General features: G+C 41.6%; 2 protein-coding genes across 2 annotated transcripts; both read right to left on the bottom strand.

The window, feature by feature from the left end:
• Window positions 1–3,205: 3,205 nt before the first annotated feature.
• aqp8b (aquaporin 8b) lies at window positions 3,206–6,243 on the bottom strand. Its single transcript, XM_047038682.1, has 5 exons — window positions 5,884–6,243; window positions 5,260–5,386; window positions 4,749–4,963; window positions 3,979–4,113; window positions 3,206–3,729 (listed from the first exon to the last, which is right to left on the bottom strand). The coding sequence occupies exons 1-5, from the start codon at window positions 6,135–6,137 to the stop codon at window positions 3,687–3,689; spliced, it is 774 nt and encodes a 257-aa protein (XP_046894638.1). The 5' UTR covers window positions 6,138–6,243; the 3' UTR covers window positions 3,206–3,686.
• Window positions 6,244–6,589: 346 nt separating this feature from the next.
• On the bottom strand, window positions 6,590–14,879 carry LOC124479762 (aquaporin-8-like). Its single transcript, XM_047038653.1, has 5 exons — window positions 14,564–14,879; window positions 14,005–14,131; window positions 8,262–8,476; window positions 7,655–7,789; window positions 6,590–7,168 (listed from the first exon to the last, which is right to left on the bottom strand). Exons 1-5 carry the CDS (start codon window positions 14,851–14,853, stop codon window positions 7,126–7,128), a joined length of 810 nt encoding a protein of 269 aa, XP_046894609.1. The 5' UTR covers window positions 14,854–14,879; the 3' UTR covers window positions 6,590–7,125.
• Window positions 14,880–15,161: the final 282 nt, after the last annotated feature.

The following is a 15,161-nucleotide window of genomic DNA, read 5'->3' as shown; positions in this document are numbered from 1 at the left end:
TATATGTAATCTTAAATCCAGCATGGAACATATGATTCGGGTCATGATGTTTCTGTCAGGAGAATTTGTCTGTGGTGGAGTGTGTGGGCTTATTACTTGAAAGCCAAGCCCCCACCCCTCGCCCCTCGGCTTGAAGCAACGGCCCCGGTGGATGTAGATGGTATTGCATGTACAGTTAGGTTTCCGACTCTTCCGGTCGTTTTTATTCTATTAACTCCATTCAACATTTACAAAAATATCTCCCCCAATAATTTTTGTTTGATTCTCGAACCTGGCTCATACTACTAGCTTTTTCATAGAAGAATTTTTCCCGATTTTTGCTAAGTTTGAAACCAATCCGAAATGGGTAAACTAGTAACCCATTTATTTGCCTAGTCAATGAAAGTTGCCTGCAAATGTGCTGGCGGATACTAACAGGGCACGAGCACAAAAGTTCACATTGGCCGATAGCCGATTTACATGAGCTCTCGGAGCTAGGGAAAAAAAGAGCCACTGTTTAAAGCAAGCCCCCACCCCTCGCCCCTCGGCTTGAAGCAACGGCCCCGGTGGATGTAGGTGGTATTGCATGTTCGGTTAGGTTTCCGACTCTTCCGGTCGTTTCTATTCAACATTTACAAAACTATCTCCCCCAATAATTTTTGTTTGATTCTCGAACCTGGCTCATACTACTAGGTTTTTCATAGAATAATTTTTCCCGATTTTTGCTAAGTTTGAAACCAATCCGAAATGGGTAAACTAGAAACCCATTTATTTGCTTAGTCAATGAAAGTTGCCTGCAAATGTGCTCGCGGATACTAACAGGGCACAAGCACAAAAGTTCACATTGGCCAATAGCCGATTTACATGAGCTCTCGGAGCTAGGGAAAAAAAGAGCCACTGTTTAAAGCTAGACAGGAAAACACGGAAGTGGAAAGATGGCCGCGTCCAGTCTCGCGCTCTCGCTTGCCTCACTGCGCTACGGCACTTTTCATAGAAATGAATGGGGACGCCATCTTGGAAGACAAAAGTAGCTTACTCTAGTTATATTAGGTGCGTTCGACATGGACTGCGGCTGCATGAAACAACCGGCGAGAGTAGCCGCTTGCAGTCGGGGAGGAGTTGAAAACGGCTCTGTGATGTCGGACATTCCAGCTTCTCATGGTTTGCTGCGTTGATGTCAGTCATGGCCGATCAAGCGCTGTTTGCTTACTTTATTTATAATTTAACTTAGTCTTTCCGTTAGTGAAGAGGCTGACTAAAACCCTTTCTTCAACACATTTTTTATTCAATTAAACTTTTTTGAGCGTTGGCGAAACTGAAGGTGTCCAAATATTTCAAAACACGCGTCAAAGTTGTCGTGTGTAAGTCTGGCCAATCATGAAATGGCTGTGTCATCACTTAAACCCGTGCAGTTGCTCTTGAGAAAATGCGCTCGGCTACACAGCTGGCAGTTCTCGAATCGATCTCACGGTACTTTGATGGCGACGTCACAGTGACGTGTCCTCGGCGCCGTCTCAAGTCGGACAAAAAGTCTAACCAGAATGCACTTTTTCAAGTCAGCCGCCTGCAGCCGGCTGCGGCGCTGCATAAAGTCGGGTCATGTCGAACGCACCTATTAACTCTATGGTTTAAAGCTAGACAGGAAGACACGGAAGTAGAAAGATGGCCGCGTCCAGTCTCGCGCTCTCGCGTGCCTCACTGCGCCACTGAGCACTTTTCATAGAAATGAACGGGGACGCCATCTTGGAAGACAAAAGTAGCTTACTCTAGTTATGTTTGTTAGTTACTCTATGCTTGAAAGAGGAATTATTTACTGTGTCGTCTTACATTATCAGGGCTTGGAAATATAGTGACTTGCTAAAGTAGGCAAATGGCTAGCAGAACATAACATTTCATAATGATTTCAGTTAATCAAACAGCTGCAAGACCCAGTAAATGTTAGGCTATAGGCTAGCTAGCAAAATAAAGCTAGCATCGCTAGCTAACAACATTACTAATTCAACTTTGTTAGTGTAACAGAGCTCTTTGTAAGTTTGTTTTAGATATGATTGTGTGGACAATAAGACAAGGACGTGGTCTCTTTTCATAACTTGTATTTTACCACTGCTTTTCTTGACATCACCATTCGAACAGCCCTCATTGATTTCACATAATGCTTTCAGCAGCCTACGGCAACCCCCGAGGGACAAAACACCTGTCCGTTGTCACATAGACACATAGGTCTGCTAAAGTAGGCTTTTCTCAGGATTTGCAAGCTAGCTAAACATACTATATCTAAAATAATTTTGTAGACACAACAATGGATTTTGCCACTAAATGAGTGACTTGGCTTCATTTCTGGACATACTATCCACAACCGAAGTGTGTTCCACAATGCTGTAAGATCGCCTATACTCGCATTGCTCTTGGTACCCAGAATGCCCTGCAGCAAGCTGAAAAGCTACTAAGTTATGATGGCATCAGTTTAGTTAAATAAGCGTTGTTTGGAGTTCTTTTGTTGCGTTTGTTATGTTTTGATATGTGTAATGCTATGGTCTATAGTTTAAATAATTTGAGTGTTCACCTTGATTGCAAATGCTGTCTAGTTAGATCGGTATCCAAGCTGTCCGCAGGAATAATGTGTTGTAAGGTGCAGTGATAACAGTTTTGACTCTATAGTATGGCATATACTCCGTTTAACATATATGAATGGTTCATTCTGGGGTTTGAGACTTATGGGGGGCCTCGAAATTGGTCTTTGACCAGGGCCTCCAATTAGATAAAACCGCCCCTGACTGACCCCGAGTTGCCTCCTCCCATAAATTAATAAGCAGATGATGTACTATGAATGCGCTCTTGAGGTCATTCTTTGTCTGAATTAATTATTTATCGAATAAACGCTGCACCAAAAATGAACATTATTTTAAAAAGCCGCAGCGTTTATTCGAAGGAGTACGGTAAGATGGCTAAACCCGCAAAAAAGACAAAAATCACAGACTGAGATCGAGGTTCTGACAACAGAGGTGGAGGCGAGAAAATGTGTCCTGTTTGGCGGCCACTTTTATTTTTATGTTTTTTGAATAAGCAACGTCATAAACGTAGTAGTGGTAACTTTATTTTGTAATATTTGGTGAGTTTCGGCACTTTTCAGTTCGAATTCGCCATGTTACAGTGCAAGACAAGACTGCGGACGCGGCCCGCACATTCTCACGTCAAGTAAATCTTTATACATCACAAAGTGTGCATGAAAACCAGCGTACGCAAGCTTTTTGTGCATATGCAACGTTTATACATGAGGCCCCTGTTTGGCTTTCAGTCTTTCTTTTGTCTTCTATTAAAACTTAAAATGATCATATTGAGTGACAGCCAACATCATTTTGTTCTGCCATTATATTTTAGAAGTGTTGTGTGTGTCATTTGTCTTGCCAAACTCTTGCTGCCAAGAATAACTATAATCCAGTCTGCTCAATGGATAGCATAACACATAATGTGGCTTTAGTGTCTCCATGAATATACATTTTTATTAATAAAAAAATGTAATCTCACTAACAAGCTGAAATACGAGCACAGGGACTATTATTAAATTCTAAAACATACAGAGAAACTGAAATCTAATTTAAGTTGACAAAAAGTGAATACTTTTGCATCCATTTATGTCTTAAAATAACAAACAAGTTGCAGCCATGAACAAACATCTTAGAGAAATGGCAACGTGATTCATTCATTCTTTATTTCAGGATGACACGAGTCTTTTTGTCTCCAAGAAGAAGTCTGAAAAATGTAATAACAATAGACAGAATTTGTATCCAGGGTTATTTAAATACACGCAACATAAACACATGATTGTGATCCTATAAGCATCCATATCATGACGACTACACAGGCTAACAGCATATGGTTTATGTTGTGTTTGCCAACACTCATTGCCCACCAGTCTTGTGGATCTCCACTGGAGAATACATTACCAGACAGAACTTGGTAACACAGTGAATCTTTCTGGGACCATCATTCTACACCTACCTGACCAAGGCAGCTGCTATGAGGCCTCCTGTAATGGGTCCAACCCAGTATACCCAATGGTAGGTCCAATAGTTTGTCATGACTGCAGGACCCAAGGCTCTGGCTGGGTTCAAACAGGTTCCAGATACATCTCCTCTGTGAAAACAAAGTGAAAAACAAGAATTTGTAAATTGAACTACAGGATTTGGTGTAGGCTATATTATATTGTGTCGAGGGAAAATTCAACTTGACAGTCCATAAGTTTTACACTGTTTGATGAAAATAGTGAGTCATCAGAGGTAAAACAGTTTAGTCAAAAACAAACTACACTGTCATGGCTATATTAATATATAATGAACTTCTTCTGTTTGACAGGATTATCTTATCGTCATGCTGATAAGTACACACGTGAAACCCATCTTTAACCTGCAATGGAAAGGAGTATCACAAAATATAAACTTTGAGTCAGTGAATCTTTAACTGTCAGTTTATCATGAAGCTATTTACGATTGTTTGACAAGCACTTCATTATTACCATAAAACGTAATCATAAATCATACATGATTTATGTGTTATTCTTTTCATTAAGCAGTTTTAATCTAGTTGTTACCGTATCACAGTTATGGCCTAATAGGGGGAGGGGGGGTGATTAAACATTATTGTTACAGTCTTTGGATTTATTTTCTACCATCTTATTTCATTTTGGGATACAAAAGTGGTTCCTGAAACAACCATCACATTACCGAGACAATGGACAAAGTCGTTTGCGTAGTCCTGCTCCAGTGACTCACCCTGCCAGCACGTTGATGATGACAGTGCAGCCCACCATGAAGGGCACCAGGGGGCTCCTGCTCTTGGCATTGACGGCCCCCAGTAGCACCACCATAGTGATGAGGCAGGTCATGGCCACCTCCCCAAACAGAGCGCCCCACAGCTGCGTCTCAGACTGCAGCAGGGAGAAGGCGGCCCCCTGGGCCCGGGCATAATTCTCTGCTGGGGTCATGACCTGAGGACGAGGGATCGAGAGAATGGTACATCACAGAATCTGCCATTGATCAAATCCAATAGAAGCAAGTTTTATTTTGTATAGCCTTTTTTACAAGCATTGTCACAGAGGGCTTCACATACGCACATAGAACTGATGAACCTGCTGTATGTGACAGGAGGCTGAATAGTTTGTATGAGTGGTTGTTTGCATGCCTGGATCCATGTACACAGTGAGAGTCAAAGGACTTGGAGGGGAAGTGAACAGGTATTGGCATGGATACATGTGCAATACTGGTGACAATGGTGTGGCCTCACCTTGGCCATGGCCGCCCCTACGATCCCTCCTATCAGCTGACTAATGAGGTAGGGGGCTACCATGTTCAGCTTCATGCCTCCACACAGGTATATAGCCAAGGTGAAGGGGGGGTTGAAATGGGAGCCACTGTGAAAGAATACAAAAGGTCAGTTGCCTGGGTTGGGTTTTCTGAAGTGCTGTTTTGCAGTTTTACACACTTAAGTGCCCACCTTTCACCTTTGTATCTGTCAGGTTTGTGTTGAAGGACTAGCTATTTATTACCAACGATTAGACATCGGTAATAGATCAACCCAATAACAGGACAACTCTGAGCACTTTGAGGGTTGCCTGGGGTATCTAAGTTGTCAAACATACACACTGTACGGGGAACACAGGATTTATATGTCAGAACAATCTTGTTTATGGATGGAGTCAGCTTGTTCTCAAACTTTTTTATCTGCACTTCTGAACTTGCATGCACAGATTATGTTGCATTTCTCAACAACGTCAAACATGTACACCGAAATTATTTTACCCAAGAACTTGCATGTCCTCAAGAGAAAATGCCTACACTACACAATCAGGACATTTAAAATATCAAAAATAGATAGACTTAACATCTGCATCCTTGAGGTTCTACGTACCTGATCTCAGCCATGCAGGCCACCAGCACAGCCACAGCTAGCCCATGCACCAATGCTGGCTGCAGTCTCCCTGCTGCCTCCACATTCTCTATGACCGACACACACCCGATGAACACAAAGAACATTGTCCCCACTAGCTCTGCCAGGCACGGCTGGACCAGGCGCTCAAACATGTTTGGAGGACTGGTCAGTGTTTTCTTGTGGTCCACCAAGGATGTTTCCACATCACTAAGCTCCATTTTCTCTTCAGCCATGTGGGATTCTGTGTGTGTGACAAGAGACAGGTCTTGAAGTGAGCTGGAGATCAAGAGCCAGTGCTGCCAAGGAATCAGTGTCCAAATATATCCACACCAGTGCTCTCTAATCACCTGAACTTTGATTAGTCCACAAGGATAGAGTGGGGAGGGAGTCAACATTTTAATCACTCCTTTTAGTGGCTATAGACACTTTGGCATAGTGAATGATCTTTTCATGGGTAAAATTGTTTCATTAAAACACAGTACAGCAAGGTTGACCATGCACCACAAGATTTAGCTGACACGCTTATAAAATTGACAAACTGATGTTTCTTATTAGTACTGCAATCTACTTTGGAGTGGTGTCAGATATTAGTAAATATCAATAAAAGATGTCACACATACTAGTAACAGTAACCGCTGTAACATAATTAAAGTCATACACAGATGTGGGCAAGTAACCGGGTAGATCAGACAAAGCATTTTAACAGCTTTATTAGGTGTTTTTCAGCTGTGTAATGTCTGCTGCTGGACAGGCTCAAAAAGACAAAAAGCTAAGTAAACATGGGATTTTGCTTTTTTGAAGTAAATATAGATTATTGATTATAGATTAATGCTAAATATTTCATTGTTAAAAATCAAAATCAAACAATGTCATTGTTGTGGAGTTTCAGATACTAAATGCAGGCCATTATCCTTTTGCTTCCAGAGGTTGGAGACATGGAACATCCAATGCCACTTCTTGACCTTCTAATGGTGAATCATTTCTGCTTGAGTTAATAAATTATGTATCTTGGACCTTTGACATCATCAGGTTTTGATACATGATACAATGCTGAAGTGTTACACTTGAAGAACATTTAGACACTTAGAGTATAAGGGATATAATTTCAAGTTTTGTCAACTTAATAATGAAAAAAAAATATTTTTGAAATTGTCAGAAAATTAAAGACTTAAGGTATCAAAAAACAATTAAAAGTTAAAATAAGCTCATTAGTTAAATCCATCACCTCCAAAAAACTCGAATTTTTTCATCCCCTAGTAGCAATCTGAAAGAGAATAAAATACACACATTGTCAAAACTATGACAGACAGTTCAGAAAGTTCAAAAATACATGAGGTGAAACACAGCACTGTTAAGGAAAAAAATAACTAAACTTGAGTAAAAACAAGGTTTATGACTGTCTTAGACAACAACAGTCACATGTTCTTTTTGTCTGCTGAACTCGAGGTACAGCAGGTTAATGTTTGTCAGAAAGTAATGTGTAGTGTCTCCAACAGCTTGTTTTATGAAGCTGCCTTTTCCAACAACTGTATAACACTATCAGCTGATTGTATACTGATTTGCAAACCAATACGAGCAGATATAACATACTTTCCCCCACCTACCTCAAACCATATATTCATGAATATCTGAACTATGACTGAATAGAAGGATGGATTAATACTGTGAGTAATATGTTTTTTTGCAAGAGACCTAGACATTTAAGACTAATGCAGTGTAAAGTGGACTAAAGGACTGCAGGCTAGCATACCTGACTATGCTGCCAGTCAGCACAGCCCCAACCATGGGTCCAAGCCAGTAGATCCAGTGATAGCTCCAGTAGTTAGCCATCACAGCAGGACCAAAGGCTCGTGCTGGGTTCATACAGGCTCCAGACACTGCCCCCCTGGAAGACAGAGGGGGATGTCAAGCATGCATGTAGCGACTGTACATTTACAATGTGTGTAATGCTTGTGTGCAGAATGTTAATGTTGTATATATTTGATATCTGTATCCTTGCACTACAGCTTAACCTCTAGTTCTGTTTAATGGTCTACAATATCCAAAGGACATTGGCAGGTACCGTGACAAAGCAAGATAACAATAAGATAACACATTAATGACCCATTGATAAAGTTAACAAGGAGTCGTTGCAAGCTACAGCATCTTGAGCCAATTTTTTTTTGTCTTTGATCCTGTTTAGCCCACTCTTCTAAAACCCATCATGAGCCAGAACATCAGGCCCTAGCCTAAGTCTCCCCACATCTCTGAAACCCATCCAACACAGTACACCGCCAGGCCCCGATGTAAGTGTCCCATCTCGTCCAACACAGTACACCGCCAGGTGTCCCCACCCTTTGTCCCACACAGGGTCTCACCCAGCCAGTATGTCTGCAGTCACAGTCAGCCCGATGCAGAGAGGGGCCAGTAGGCTGCTGGTGCGTTTGTTTACTGCTCCCATACACACCGTCATGGTCAAGAACAGGGTCATCAACACCTCTGCAATTGTAGCTGGGCCTATTTGGGTGTCCCCCTGCACCGTGTTGAACGCAGCCCCGGATGCATTTACGTAGTTCTCCAATGGGGATATGGCCTAGAGAGGGATATAAAGGATCAAACATGACAACAGGCCCTTCTGTTTGCAGTGGATTCTTAGACTGTAAAACCACTTGGACCTGGTCTTGTCTGTTTATTTAAAGTATTTTTTTTAGCTCTGGAAACATTTCCCACTGTGCCTCTAACCATTAACTTTTAATGACAAGTAAATATATGTGGAGTCTGTAGCGACCACAAGAATGTCGCTGAGAGGCTAAGTAAGGGAGATTCACTTGAGTGACGCGCTGCCATCGATTTCAATGTCTGCTCTGGAAGTTACGTTCTTCTGTTTATTTATAGGCAGATACATATATTTCTTGAACAAGACAGCAGATAGAAATTGCAAGTGCTTCTGTGCAAAGTGGCGATATAAAAAAATACATGCAATTCTTCCAGTAAGCGTTTTGGTTAATCTAAAATTCCAATAGTCAGCATATTGAGCGGTCAACAAAAAAATGTGCTCTCCCCACTCACCCCCTTGCCATACTACCACAGGTGCCCAGGTGCATATATCATTCACTAATTCCTATGCCAATACCCACGAGACTTGCATACACACCCACCAGATACCAAAATAAAAGCACCAAAGCACAGACCAATTCAACAACATATGCATATGGCCGCTATAGTCACTTCATCCCATTCTTCCCTGATCAGCGAAAATCGTTCTTTCATGCCCTGAAGAAAGTCAGTGCAGGCAAAGACTCTCTATAGGCTAGATAACCAGGACCGGAGTGGCCATCGTGAGCATCGGGAGAATTCCCGGTGGGCCGCTCTGCCGCTCATACATTAGGCCGGCAGATCGCCTGCTTTCTCTTTGTTTTTTCAAACACCAATGTATAAGTTTGTTAAGTTAGGCTACTGTGTGACTAAGAAGCTAATAGGCTACGGAGGACTAAATGTGCCAAAATTAAATACATAAATAAATAAATACATAAATAAATAGACATCTCGTGATGTTAACATTTTTGTTATTGTTAACATGTTGCCTGTTCTCAATCACGTTCATTGAAGCAAGCGCATGATCAGGTAGAGGGTCAGAGAAGTGTGTGTGTCTTGGTTGTGCCAGGCTGCAAGCACCGTTCAACAGCTCAATATCAGACATAAACCTTTACAGGTTACGTTTTAGGGACATTTAAACATGTTCAGGAAAATACAGTGTTTTATAAAGCATAAACACTGCAGTTCCATGAGGACAGTTCTATCAAATGGAATATGTCCCGCCCCTTTTCATTTAAAATGAAATGCACATTTATTTTCCTTTGCAAAGGGGCAGGACATAAGCAGTTGCACAGAGCTCTCTTTATTGGACTGCAATGTTTTACTCTTGGAGCACTGCTATTGGACACTGTGATTGATAGCAAACTGTAAGACCTGAGCTGTCAATCAAGTAGTAAACATATTCTGTCTTATTGAAACACAACCAAAACACACACACTTCTTTGACCCTCTACCTGATCATGCGCTTGCTTCAATGAACGTGACTGAAAACAGGCCAGATGTTAACAATGACATAAATGTTAACATCACTTCAGAGATGTCTATTTATTTATTTACATTTACATTTACATTTAGTCATTTAGCAGACGCTCTTATCCAGAGCGACTTACAGTAAGTACAGGGACATTCCCCCCCGAGGTAAGTAGGGTGAATTGCCTCGCCCAAGGACACAATGTCATTTGGCACGGCCGGGTGTCGATCTGGCAACCTTCAGATTACTAGTTCGATTCTCTAACCGCTCAGCTATCTGACTCCCCATTTATTTAAGTATTGATTTATTTAAGTATTGATTTATTCAAGTATTTCTTTTGTGTATTTAATTTTGGCACATTTAGTCCTCCATAATATAGGCTACACTATGTTTTAATTTAAATAAGCGCATGATCAGACAGTGCCTTAAAAAGTGCTGTTTTCAGTTGTCGCATAGGCTCTCTTTCTCAAACACAAGCGTGTGTACCAAGGTTGTTGCCATGGAGACAACCCTAAACCATCATTTATTGTTGTGGAGGGAGTTAACAAGATTATGCTGATGCGAAAATGATAAAATGGATGGTAAAAATATGCCAGGAGGAACTGAAAAAGCCAGGTAAAAAAAGAAAGACCTTTAACTTTATAGTTCCTGCAAGGGTGGGAAAAATATGTTTTCTCAAAAGCCCCAAATCTTTCAGGAAAAAATGTATGTTGTAATTTCCGGCAAATATAATAATATGAGTCCAACGTAATGTTTATATTAGATAAAGTTTCAAAAACTATTTAGCACTGAAACTTTACACGCGCTTTCAGCTCACATTACAACCTTGACAAGGTCCTAGGTTCGGGCTAAGCACCGAATTTTTTAAACGTATGGCTCCGCCCCTGGTGGGGATGGGCTGGTTTTGGCCTTTACACTCCCGGGATGAAAATGGGTCCCACTCCGGCCCTGTAGATCAGTGGTTCCCAAACCTTTCTGGCTCACGTCACCCCTAAACATATCTCTCTCCATCCACGGCACCCATATTTTTTACTTTGTACTCTCAACCTCCTTTCTGTCATATTTGTACTTAATGCCATTTGATTTAACCTTGTGATATGTTGAATAGGCATTACATTGAGAAAGTGAGGTTTATCTAATTTTTGTTATATTCAAATAAACCACTCTCTTTAATTCAACTCATTTAATAGAACTTTTAAATAAATAGTGAACAAGAATATGAACAGACAACGTCTGTCCCTGTCACAACTATAGGCCTATCACTGTCACCCTGAATATCTCATCTCTGGTAACTTGTTCAATGCAACATGTAACTTCAACTACATGCTCTTATGGTTCTTCCCTTTGGGAGTTTTCACAATGTATGCTTCATGTTTTGGCTACCCGCAATGTTGGGACTATCTCGTTGTTATGATCAGTGACCTATGCACTTTTGTAAAACTCTCTTTTGGAGGTCGCTTTAGATAAACGCGTCTGAATGCATACATGTTGACTATGTTCTCTGGTCAGTAATGCTTAGAAGCCACTGGGGTGCATCTGATTAAAATGCTGGAGATGATGTACAGATCCAAAGTAATTCTTTTATTGTAGAGTTGAGAGGAATGGTGTTGGTTATATTTGCCTTTATGGGTTCTGCGTGTGTGTGTGTGCCCGTGTGGTTCTGTAAAGAAACAGAATACAACGGATACTTAGCAAAATACAATAATAGGCATCTCAAAATATAATGCTAGTGAATACCTCACATCAATAATAGCCATATTATCTCGAGCAACATTCTTGTAATAACGTTACTGCAGTGACACTACTGTCTATACTGTCTGTTATTCCACGTAGACATTCCAGCCGCTAAAACAGCACAAGTAAACATGTCACTAGCTGGCTAACAACGATTATGTAGCATTGCTAAAGAAAGTAACCACGACTCCGGCATCAGAAAACACATTTAACTACTGCAATACCGTGTCTAACAAACACAGACTCATAATGGCATAACTAGACATAACATGAAGCATCAGAAATACTTACATGTATATGAACGCACACAAGACAACACTTTTTACTCAACTCAATAAACTAATGTCCGCACCATACACTAGGCAGTCCACTACCCCGCTATTCCCATCACTGGGTAAGGTTAGCGCGAGCATCCCCAGACTGCACTCGGATTGGCTGTACCAGTGGAGCTGTCAGGCCAAATAGTGTCCTAGGGCCAAATAGTGTCCTACCTGACGTCACAATGCCGTTCCGAAGCAAGGACGCGTCCGTTGCTATGCCGACCTTAAATTCCTGAGATATTTACGCGTGCTAGCAGGAAACTGTCATGGTTGCTATACTGGTTACTAGGTAAGAAGTTTTGTATTTAGGCTTATGTAAACCAGTTTATTCTACTCTACTATTTAAAGTTTTCACTCGTTCGACATTCCTGAGACAGCAACGCGCGCAGGTAGAATACTATACGTGTTGCCTTCCCGGTCTGTTAAAATTGATGCTAAATAAGTGAATTATTTTGACGAAAACAATTAGACAGCTAGCACTAGCTATCAAACGAGTGAAAACTTTAAATAGTAGAGTAGAATAAACTGGTTTACATAAGCCTAAATACAAAACTTCCTACCTAGTAACCAGTATAGCAACCATGACAGTTTCCTGCTAGCACGCGTAAATATCTCAGGAATTTAAGGTCGGCATAGCAACGGACGCGTCCTTGCTTCGGAACGGCATTGTGACGTCAGGTAGGACACTATTTGGCCCTAGGACACTATTTGGCCTGACAGAGCCATAAGGGGTGCACTTACGGCATGACCCAACCGCAGCGAAAGTGCGCAGTCTAAGGGGGCAAAACCATCAGTCCTTCGTAACACATGTAATGTAATGGAAGCATGGTTGTCATTGCAAACTAAAAGGTTATCTGTAAATTTGTCCATTGTCCTCATCCACGTATCTCACGCTATCAGCTGGCAAAGGCCACTAGCATCAATGGAGTCTATTTGAAGCGCAAATTTCCACCTTAGCCGTAGTTTCTCATTCAGCTATGTCCTCCGACATATCATAAATGCGACGTTTGATCGTGTTATCAGAGAGGGGGATTTTTTCTTTTGCAGCATCTGGCCCTAGCATTAGGCTACCTCATCCATTTTTTGCAGGTTGGTAATATGAGCGACTCTGCTAAAGTGTGTGGCTTTTTAGATTTAGCAAACAACTCGTCAACTAAAAAAAACAAGCCTTTTGTGTCTTCACATACACGCAAGGTAGAAAGCATACGTGTGGTATTCTGTGTTTTAAGTCTTTTAAAATATTCAATGTCTTTGTTCTGGTGTTCTGGGTGCTTGGTCTCCAGGTGCCTTGTCAATTTGCTAGGCACCATGGCTGCATTAGCCAACGTCTCCCTGCAGACCAGGCAGGTGTGTGGGGCACGTTTACTACTGGAGAGTCGTATGCCTCTTTTTTCTCTTTGCTGATTTCGATTCCGATGTCTGTTCATGTGGAGGTGGATGCATTCTCTTTAAAAACGTAGCTTATCCATTGCATGCACTCCTCCATCTGCTGTCAATACGGAATAACGAACGAAGTCAACGAAAGAACTGTTGTTTACGTTAAGCCCTGAATCAACTGTGAACTGTAGCCGATTGTTGTTTGTGCCGCAAATAGCCCCAACAAATTATTGATATCAATAAAATTGAATTATCAATGAAATGAATATTAAAAAGTTTCTTCTTTTTTTTGTCATTAAATGATCAAGCCTTGAGCCATTCCGTGGCACCCCTGAGCATGCGTCACGGAAACCACTTTGAAAACACCTGCTGTAGATAACCATTATCAATCCTGGAGACGTTTTCAGGATAAGGATAAGTATGGAATGTGGAAGTGCTAAATGTGTGAACTTATTTCCCTTTATCTTTTAAGCACTTGTTGTCTTCTACCTTTGACATAAGTTGTTTTTAAATGTGCTTTATAGATAAATTTGACTTGACTTGACCTTTATGTTTATGACAATTTGTTTTACAGTGACAACACAGTACATTTGACCTGTTAGGACCAGACAGAGGGATGCCCACCTTGGCCAGGCCAGCCCCCATGAGCCCTCCACAAAGCTGGGCCAGTATGTAGGGGAACAGCATCAGCATGTTGAGACCACCGACCAGAAAGACAGACACAGACACGGCAGGGTTGAAATGACCCCCACTGGAGAGAGAACAGGACATTAACATTAAACTTAATCTCAACAATTTATTATCGGCCCCAATAAAACCTGTTAAATCTAAACTCATAAAGCTGTGGGGCTCAAAAGTACAATATCACCATACAGTTCCATTTCTTTAGCATCTCTCTGATCTATTTTTACATCTCTCTGATCTAAGAAACAAGGTGAAGAACAGCAGTTTGTATGATTGTTGGCTTATCTAAACCTGCACCTTTCCCTGAGTTAAAAACCACTTGCTCTGGGTTGAGTAATTCTGGGATTTCAAAAACAAAACAAAATCATCATCACTAGTAAAGAAACTGTTGATATACTTTACAATTTAAGACATATTTTTGACATTATCACAAGGTAAGAAAGTCGGCATTGACCCCACCCAGCCTCCCCTCTCTTCTCCCCCTCTTTAGTGTCTGTACCTGATCTCCCCAAATACAGCGATGACGATGCCCAGAGCCAGGCCGTGTGCCAGGGCTGGCTGCAGCCTCCCGGTGCCCTCCGAGTTCTCGATGACAGACAGGCACCCCACAAAGATAAACAAGGTGGAGCCCACCAGCTCAGCCAGGCAGGGTTGAACGATGCACTCAAACGCACCCCTTAGGGTATTGGAGCCAGTCGGTTTGTCTATGACCCCTTTGTCAACATGAACAACATTAACGTCCAGCGTTGACAGATCACACAGCTCTGTCTTGGACTCGCTCGTGGACATCTTGGAAAGTTACTGATAGCGACTGTGGAGAGCTTATGAGTCGCCAAAGCTATCTGATCTAGATTTTATGCTTGTGTCAGAGCTGGGGGGGTGGGGGGGAGAAGGGGGGTATAGTGGAAGAGGGAGGTGGTAGAGAAGGAGTGAAAAGGTGAAAAGGGAAGGAAGGTGACCCTGTTAATTTATAAGTGATAATATTGTCCTGGTAAACCTACACCTCAAACCTATTTGAGTTTACTATATTTGCTTCCAGTGATTTACTATTCTGTGGTTTTCTCTGGAGACGGCTTCAAGGTGTTGTGAGGCTGTAG

This window comes from Hypomesus transpacificus, chromosome 17 (genome assembly GCF_021917145.1).
Source record: "Hypomesus transpacificus isolate Combined female chromosome 17, fHypTra1, whole genome shotgun sequence".
Taxonomy (NCBI): domain Eukaryota; kingdom Metazoa; phylum Chordata; class Actinopteri; order Osmeriformes; family Osmeridae; genus Hypomesus; species Hypomesus transpacificus.
This window is presented reverse-complemented; position numbering and strand designations above follow the sequence as displayed.

Excerpts from the sequence above, each read along its gene's own strand:
- LOC124479762 (XM_047038653.1), bottom strand. The coding sequence starts at position 14,853 with ATGTCCACGAGCGAGTCCAAGACAGAGCTGTGTGATCTGTCAACGCTG. Across the intron at positions 14,132-14,563 it reads GCTGTATTTGGGGAGATCAG|TGGGGGTCATTTCAACCCTG; the intron begins GTACAGACACTA and ends TTCTCTCTCCAG. Across the intron at positions 7,790-8,261 it reads ACTGCAGACATACTGGCTGG|GGGGGCAGTGTCTGGAGCCT; the intron begins GTGAGACCCTGT and ends TCTGTCTTCCAG.
- aqp8b (XM_047038682.1), bottom strand. The coding sequence starts at position 6,137 with ATGGCTGAAGAGAAAATGGAGCTTAGTGATGTGGAAACATCCTTGGTG. Across the intron at positions 5,387-5,883 it reads GCCTGCATGGCTGAGATCAG|TGGCTCCCATTTCAACCCCC; the intron begins GTACGTAGAACC and ends ATTCTTTCACAG. Across the intron at positions 4,114-4,748 it reads ATCATCAACGTGCTGGCAGG|AGGAGATGTATCTGGAACCT; the intron begins GTGAGTCACTGG and ends TTGTTTTCACAG.